The sequence below is a fragment of the Engystomops pustulosus genome, chromosome 7 (assembly GCF_040894005.1).
Source record: "Engystomops pustulosus chromosome 7, aEngPut4.maternal, whole genome shotgun sequence".
In the NCBI taxonomy this organism is placed as follows: Eukaryota; Metazoa; Chordata; class Amphibia; order Anura; family Leptodactylidae; genus Engystomops; species Engystomops pustulosus.
Genome location: NC_092417.1, coordinates 151,324,717 through 151,333,771, shown reverse-complemented (window position 1 = coordinate 151,333,771; position 9,055 = coordinate 151,324,717). Strand labels below are relative to the sequence as shown.

The 9,055-nt window shown below is 42.9% G+C and overlaps 1 protein-coding gene across 1 annotated transcript in view; it reads left to right on the top strand.

Annotated features, from left to right (window-relative positions):
* Nucleotides 1-241: 241 nt before the first annotated feature.
* Nucleotides 242-9,055, top strand: part of LOC140071037 (serine/threonine-protein kinase MRCK alpha-like) — a 70,225-nt gene continuing 61,411 nt past the window's right edge. The window contains exon 1 of the mRNA XM_072118257.1: nt 242-999. Within this exon, the coding sequence (XP_071974358.1) occupies nt 822-999 (178 nt within the window). The 5' untranslated portion in view covers nt 242-821. The remainder of the gene's footprint in view (nt 1,000-9,055) is intronic.

Here is a 9,055-nt window from a genome sequence, read left to right as displayed (position 1 = left end):
TCGTCAAAGATCCCATGTCACAAAGTGTCTCTGCAATGATTATTTAGTTTTCATAAATGATCTGGTGTCCTAATAAAGAATGACGATGTCTGCCTTACGCACAGACGAAATGCACATTATACTGAATTCACATCCCCGCCACGTGACCTCACCCAGGACGTGTAACACAGAAGCGTCAATCATACGGGGCGGGGGCGTGGCCTCCAGGTGAGCAGCGGCAGGTGTGGAAGCACAGCCGCTTGTGGCCACGCCCACCTCCCGTGTGCTGGGCGTGGCCTGAGCAGGTGAGGGAAGGGAGACGATTGCAACAACTACAGGAAGAGCTCATCCAGGAGAGAGATGAGCGCTGCCCGCACTGCACCTCACACAGGGTAGGGCTAGGTATGTACAGCACGACACATACACACTCAGGTAGGTAGGTACAGCCGGGCACTGTGTGACCACCATGTCACTGCTATGTGGCAGTGCAGCTGCAGGGTGTCACTGTGTGCCCTGGGGCAGGGGTGTATGTGCATGACACTGTGTGGGTGACCCTCACAATGGTGTCTGGTCGTATCCTAGTCAGATCCCAAACACACAGACATGGCAGATCTACCCCTAATAATCCGCTTTAGGGTATAGCATGATATAAGGGACTCTATGGACAGGCTCATTTTCGGTATTTTTTATCATTTCTATTAAGCGGATATATGATATACAATACAGGGGGCCTAAACCTTAAATCCAAGGAGATTTGGACATTTTCTTGGCAACATTTGGGCACGTTGCACATACTGGACATTTTTGGGGCTCCTTCTTCTTGGTGAGGAAGAAAAGTGAAGATGGCTGTGGAGAAGAGACTGAAGAAGCTGGAGGACATGGTTCTCAGAGGCCCCCACGGATGTGACTGCGATTCCCTCAGCGTGGAGACCCTTCTAGATGTCTTAGTTTGTCTGTGTCAAGAATGCAACGCACCGGCTCTGCGACGGGACAAGAATGTGACCGAATTCCTGGCCTGGGGTAAGAGACGGCGAGTAGAACTATTGGATATGGATGAATGATAGACTAATAATGAGAATGGATATTATTTGCTTTCTGAACAGGTTTGGGGGGATAGGATGTTATTTTAGGGGGTGGTTGCCGAGTGCATATTCACACTTGGATCCAAGAGTCCATTTTATTCCCTACAATACTATATAGATTGTTACAGAAGTACTGACAGGACTCCAAGAAGGTACGGGGGAGAGTCCTGTATACCCCGCCCACGCACAGTGATTGATAGGGCAGAGTAATGATTACCCCGCTCACGCACAGTGATTGAGGGGGCTGAGTCCTGATTACCCCGCCCATGCACAGTGATTGAGGAGGCACATTCCTTATTACCCGGCCCATGCACAGTTATTGACGGGGCAGAATCCTGATTACCCCGCCCACGCACAGTGATTGACAGCTCTTTAAGTGTATACAAAGCAGATGTCAGTCACTTTGTATGAGTAATCAGGACTCTCCCTGTCAATCACTATATATGGGTGGAGTAATCGGGACTCTTCCTGTCTCTCCTAGAAGTCCTCTCAGGATATACTCTACATAATCCTAAATATCCCACAGCCCAGTTTAACTCTTTCTTCTAATCTTACCATTCATTATATTGTCTCAACCTGATCTCAGTTTTAGGGTAAATGTGCATGTTCTTTATTAACACTTTAAGTCCTAGTAATGAATAAGGTTACTACGAATCTCATGTTCATGCTGCACTTTTCTTCTGTATTTTAATTCTGCAGATTGCATCCAGATTTCCATCTGGATGGACACAGACCTTTATATGTGGAATTTTTGTCAATATTCAAGATTATCTGCAATGTACAATTACTGAACTGTACTTACAGATTTATAGAGATCTATAATGCTGTGAGTCTGTAGTTGGGCCAAAACACTTGGTTTTACAATAATACCTCCGTCATATACCTGTCATATAGCATCTTCGAACTGTATCACGGCTCTCTGGGCTGTATATATCCTATAGGTATTGTGTAAGGACTGTAGGCTCTGTCTCCATAGAACACTCCATTTACTCTAATACTGCTGAGTACAGTAAAAAGTCAAGTATTGTTTTCCTGTGATGCCTCAGCTTATTAAGGGGCAAATCAAAGCAGCAGGTAGGGTGTGACATCTTGTCATGTTGTGACATCACCGTCACCCAACCTGTCCCCTGACCACAGCTTGGTATCGGTATCTATATGGTTCAGACTGGTCTATCTGGCTTTCTACATATCTTGCAGTTGCCTGTTTCTTACATTTTCATCTTGTAAATTTTGGTGGTCTTCAATATGGAATATGTGTCCATATAAAGGGTTGTTTGGTTGTTTTTGTTTAGTAAAGTCAGTAGCATAAACTCTTTCATTTGGCTTTGTTCACATCTGTGTTTGTGATCCGCTGTGTTCTGGACCAAATAGAGCACCATATTGGAATATATTGCAGAGCTGCATACATGTGATGGCACACTTCATACATGTATGAGACGTGTACAGCCTGGATGTAATGTGGATGTAGCCTTGGGGTGATTCCACACATAGCAGCCAATATATGGACAGTGCAGCTGCAGAAAAAATCTTAACTCATCCAATTTACAGTAAAATCACATATTGAGATGTTCTGCAGCTGTGAACCTCTGCTTAAGGGGAGTCGTTTTTTTTCTCTATTTTTTTTAAATCCATCTTTGAGTGGTTGTATGTTTTAGCCCAGACTTGTGGGTTGTGGGGTGCTGTGTTCAGTGGAGAGATATCCCGCATCACTGCACCAGAGTGATCTATATCCAGCTACAATCCTGGAATATAAATTAATTATTCACAGCCCTGCTACTACTTCTAACAACACACATAAACGACAGATCTCCAGGGACAATACTTAAAGGAAAACTTATATCACAGGTAGATCCAGTAGCAGGTTATTTTATTAAAAAAAAAAAGCATGACGCTATAATAAACTGAAACTATAATCTAACCTATATGCAAATTGTGTTTCGAGGCTACTGGGGCATAGATTAACCACCCCGTGGAGCGGAAGCTACGGCTACTCCATGCTCCAGTAGCCTCTTTCAATCCCTCCTACCAACAAGTCTTCAGCACTCGTCTGCAAAGCTTGCGTTTTTAGGCCGTTTTTAAGCAGTCTGTTAACGCATGCGTTTTTGAAAACTCAACAGTTATTGACAGTTATTCTCAATTTATCTAAATTAAGATAATTGGAAAACGCTCAAAAAACTGATGCATTTTTTAACGGACTGCTTAAAAACGTGTTCAAAACGCCACGTGTGTGACCACCCTTAGGAGGATGTGGCTGGAGGCAGGAAAGTGCACGACTCAGCGGGAAGTTCATGGCTTGAGGAGGTTAAGGGCATATTTTTTTTACCTGTGTATTATTAATTTTTTTTAATTTGTTTTCAGCTGCAGAAAGCGGGACTAAAACACTAAAATTATGCTGAAAATGGTGCATTTCTTTTTTGATATAATGCAATTGATTTGACATGCTGTGGACATCATTGCTGCAGGTTTCAGCAGCGGAAGACTCGGACCGAAACCTGCTGCAAAAAATACCCCATGTAGGCAGTCCTTTATGGCTGGCGTTTCTGCTGCAAAATGTCATCTGGTCAATGCGGAGGAGGCTAGGCGCCCTGAACATAACTCTGTTTTTCCTGTGCTGCAAAAATGGATCAGCAGTCTGTGTTTGCAGTCCATGTGTCATCTGTATCTGTTCCGTTTGCCTGTGCTTAATTCTTAATCATTAAAAAAATGGAAGACGGGTAAGTGATGCCACAAGCTTGTCACATGATTGTGTAACCAAGGGGGCATACACGTGGCATGCATATACTTCACTTTCCCATAGACTTCTATGGGAAGTCTAAGCTGCAAACACAGGCAGGAATCGGACCTGCTCTGAGACCTCTACAGCAGCACTGGGCCAAAGATCACCTGGTCCCAGTACCGGGGGGAAATTCCCCATTTATGTGAAATCCGTGCACATTTTCCTATATCTCCTTTAAACTGATATTAAAATGAGTAGTCATGAGAGTCATATTTTGCCTGAAACAAGTTTAGATGGTGCAAAAGGAGTCCCAATTTAGATCCCCCTTTGTTGGTCTCTATGGTCATATAAAAAATAATATCTGCAGCTCAAATTTTCAGCCGTCTTTAACTGCAAGTTCGATCTGAAATCTTCTAACGTATCTTTAATATGATACCTGCAGCCTGTTTCTAAGTTCTATAGAATCGAAGAAGGGGGTGTCTGAAGTGAACCTCCAGCCTCTACTCCTGACTTTTCTCTCCTCATTTGCATATGGCTTTGGATTTTTTTTAATTTTTTTTTGGAGGGGGGGGGGGGGGGGGTCAAGGGCCTCCTTTCTTGTTGGGTTGTTTGAGAGTTTAAGGTTGCATTCAGGTGTGACGTTAAATACCCCGAACACTTGTGCGTTTCCAGAAAATCGCATGCAATCGGTAACGAGCACCCAGCATCGTGTACATGCAATGCAAACGCCACATACGATACGAGAATACGATACAAGTGTGACACACAACAGCTGAGGGCGATTTCGGTCCGTTTTTAAGCATGCGTTTCAGTCCGTTTAAAAATGCATCCTTTTTCTACCTTTTTTTTCCATGTGTTTGGGTGCTTTGTACCTGTTTATCTAATTTGCCATTTGTATTTACCAAACACAAGTGTTAAAGAGATTAACACAATGTTACTGTGCGTTAACATTGTGTTTTGTAAACACAAATGTTAACAGAATTGGTATTGCATTTCAAAGCGCAATTTAAACACCATGTGTGGACGCAGCCTCAATTTCCCACAGCCACTACCACGTAAAAGATATACAGACTCCATACGGATCGTGGCCTCCATCAGTGTTCCCATTCACGTGAGCAGAAGTAACCCCAGGTACTTGTGATGTATCTTGTGTTAATATTGGTTTGCACATGGAATCGTGAATGAAAGTTTTTGACTTTACTTCTCAAGTTTGTTACTCTTAAAAAAAAAAAAAGTCTAGGTTTCTGCCGCCTGTCCTTCAAGTGATGTGACAGAGCTTGTTTTTCAGGTAGAACATGTCCATGCAGAACCCTGGAGAATGTGCACTTCTCTAACCAACTTCTTGAGGCCCTAATGAAGAATGTTTTGGATTTATGGCTGCGTGACTTTAGATCAGATACATGTAAATAGGCGCTGACGTCTGACTCGCACTACGGCAAGATCCGTCTTAGATCTACTTATATTTTAGAGGGTTCACGGTCAGTGCAAAGTCGCATTGTGACTGTGTGTGTATTGTCCATAGCGAATTTACATGTTTAATAGATTCAATGGAGTTTTTTGCTTTTGTAATATACAGTTTAGATTGTTTTGTTAAAATATGACATCGGCCTGTCTTGTAATTTGCAAGTATGTCCTGCCTTATTATGACATAGTCATAAGTGAATCTAGAAATACCATCGGGATACAAGTTTTTACTTTTTACATTCGGTGCTATAAACCTATACAGGGCTTCCCATGACGGAACTAAAATGGAACAGCGCCCCACCCGTCCACCTGTCCACCTGTCCACAGGTTGTATCTGGATTTGCAGTTATAACTGCATTGCAATACCATAAACAACCAGTGTACAGGTGCGGCGTCTATAATGAAGGCAACCAAGCACAACCGTGTTAAAGGAAATTTACCATCAGAGTCAAGCCTGATAAACCAGAGAGACTTACTCCTAGATCCAGGCACAGTGACTGTGGTAATATTCTTATATTTGTTATCCATGGCCTTGTTTCTTCAACTTTCAAAATTATTCTCATGTACCAGGAGGGCTCTGAGGGTCATTACCATAGCCCCTCCGTGTTCTGCAGCTTCACATGCTGCTACACTGTAAGGAGAAATTCCACCCACCCCCACTGTGTTATATCACAGCTGGCCCGGGGAGAGGCCTAAATGCATTTGTGAAGCTCCTCCCCACGGCACTTGAACTCAAATGCAGCTTGTGAATGCGGCCCTAGTGTCGATTATTGTGTTAGACCCCGGCCCATTGCAGGATTCTCTGGTACTTTGTTACCTGTCTGTCCTTATCAGGAATATCCAGAGTTTCAAATTTTTGTTTCCTATATGCGGAAATAGTAGACTGTAGATTGCAGGAAAGCCCGAACCTACAGAGAGTGACCCATTCAGGCATTGGGAGGACACCAGGAGGTACTGGGAAGTTGTGGGTAAATCTGATGATGTGCGCACATTGTGGGTGTTTTCAGACACGCAGGTTATTGTGGATCTTATAATTACCAGTGTCCTTGTTAGGATATTCTTGCAGCAGCAGCAGACGCTGCTTATTAAACATCAATTAGCATGCGAACCGGTTTGATATATGTCTGTGTCTCATTGTCTTTTTAGAGAGTATATAAATTAAGGTATATATGGGTGTATACTTGTGTTCATATGTGATCAATTTTATCATGTATTTCTTCCATTGTAATAGGTTTTACCCACATGGATGGCATTTGTAGAATCCCATGTCAAGGTAGAGAGCAGGCCCGTGACTAGCCAGCGACCCCCTGCCCCCTATCTAACAAGCATCGCAAACCCTATTGGTTAGGGACTTTTGGTTGACAATCCCTACACTGACTGAGTGCATAGGAAAGACGATCAAACACAAAGGGACAGGCAACAGATAACGGATAAGCAAAATCTAGTCAAATACAAGATGACGGGCAAAGCACAGAATCGAATAACTAGGAGAATGATAAAATAACAAAACAGACATCAGATACACAGTATAGCAAAGCGATAGCAGATAGAAAGACGAAATTGAGACTTGTGAGACCAGCAAGATGTAATGGAACTAGCCAGATAGATTAAGGAGTTCCTGGATGCTGCCCCCAGCGGCTGAATGGAACGGCCGTCCATTACTTAACCTTAAGCTGGACAGAACTGAGATGCAGAGTATCTGGGTGTTGTTTAATCAGGCCCAATACAGCAGCAACTTTAGGCACAGTTCCCAAACACAAAACACACAGGAAAAACAAAGGAAAATCAACACCTTCTAAGTCGCATTTTGGGGACAGAAGACTATCATGGAATCACATCTGTTATGCTATCTATATGGCTGCAGTCAGGGGCGGACTGGGAATTTAAAGTGGCCCTGGGAAAAAACTTTAACATTGTCCCCATTCTGTGGGCAGGGTCAAAACAAGTAGGTGTGACCATGTGATGTGGGTGGAGTTACTAAACTCCTCACCAACTGTTTATAGATGGTATTAATCAACATGTATGGCGCAGAGAAAGAGACACATACCGTAAATACCCGAGTATAAGTCGACCCAAGTATAAGCCGAGACCCCTAATTTTAACACAAAAAAATTGGAAAAACCTATTGACTCGAGTATAAGCCGCGGGTGGGAAATGCTTTGCTATACAGCCAGCCAGAAAAGTTCTGTACCCTTCTGTATCAATGCCTCACGGTTATCTAGATCTCTGCTTGCGGTCTGTCTATAGGAAGCTTCATTGTTTACTTGTGGATAAACATCTGTCCCTGGTCATGTGGTGTCATACAGGTGCATCGTCTCGTTATGTCCTTGGTCATCTTTTGTCACACAGGTGCTTTTTAACACATGGAACTAATTACTTTTTGTAATGTAACGAACCGTGCACCTGTGTGGCATCACAGGACCTGGGATATAAATAGCTGTGCACGTGTGTAACATTACATGACCAGGGATATAACAAGCCGTGCACCTGTGTGACATCACATGACCATGGATAGGTTTCCATGCACAGGAAGTAAACAATGAAACTTCCTATTGAATGACAGCAAGCAGAGATCTAGAATACTGTGAGGAAATTATGCAGAAAGTATATTTATGTAATGAAAAGTTCTACAATTTTCCAATAATGTGTTATTTGCTTAAAGTGAGACCAGTTATCCTGTGATAGGTGATAACTTAGAGTTGGTACAACCCCTTTAAAGAACAGGACTGCTAAATATTCCCTTTAGTAACAATAAGGAAATACTGTGCTATTTATAGATTACATTTCTTTTTGCATTCATGTTTTTCTCACACCCTGTCCTGCTACTTAAAGGAAAATTCTCAGCTGCTTTGGTGACACCTACCCGCATGTTCCAAACCTAACCCCATAATGTCTGTCTGCCGTGTGGACGTTTATATTAACCTAGAAATATTTAGATATTGCATGCAGAGAATCCTCTATGTAGTGAGGTATACATTGATGTGCATGTGGCCCCATGACCGATACAAAGCTAAAGGTCAGTAAATGTAGACACATGGGGCACATTTACTTACCTGTCACGTCGCGATCCCCGCTGTGCATTGTCCGACGCGGATTCGGATCTTCCGTAATTCACATAGTTTGTGCGCCCGATTTCCTGCATGTGTCTCTTCCCCCGCTGAGGTCCGCCGGAGTTCACCATCTTCTTCCCGGTGTATTTGAGTGCTGTTTTTGCGACACAATTTGTATTTTAAACTCTGTGGTTTGTCCGAATCAGTTGGGTTTTCCGGCCACGCCCCCCGATTTGTGTCGCATGCAAGCTGGCGCCGATGCGCAACAATCCGATCGCGTGCGGCAAAAACCCGGGGCAATTTACACAGTCCATAGACCTTTAGTAAATGTGCCCCATGGTCTCTCTGGTCCAATCTACACAGTCAGACCGTAAACTGATGTATGGGACCGAAATTGTATACAGAAAATGGTATTTATGTGAATCCAGTAGATAAGAGATGGCCTCTTCCCATTTTGAGTATTGTTAGCTGAAGAGGAGTATGAAATTTTCACTAATACAAAGGTAATACAAGTAACTCATAAGTGTATATAGTGTGAAAGACAGATATTTATGCCAGAAAGTAATTACTGCCTGTTTTCTGTGCTTAAATTGCCAATTTAATTTTAGCAATCTTACATCATGCATTAACTAAGGGGTGCTCAACCCCCTTAGGCTGCGCTCACACTTTGCGTTTTGTTTGCGTTTAATGTATGCGTTTTCAAACACCTGAAGAGGATATTTGCTTAATAACATTGTTGTCAAAATTGCGTTTGCAAAGGGTAT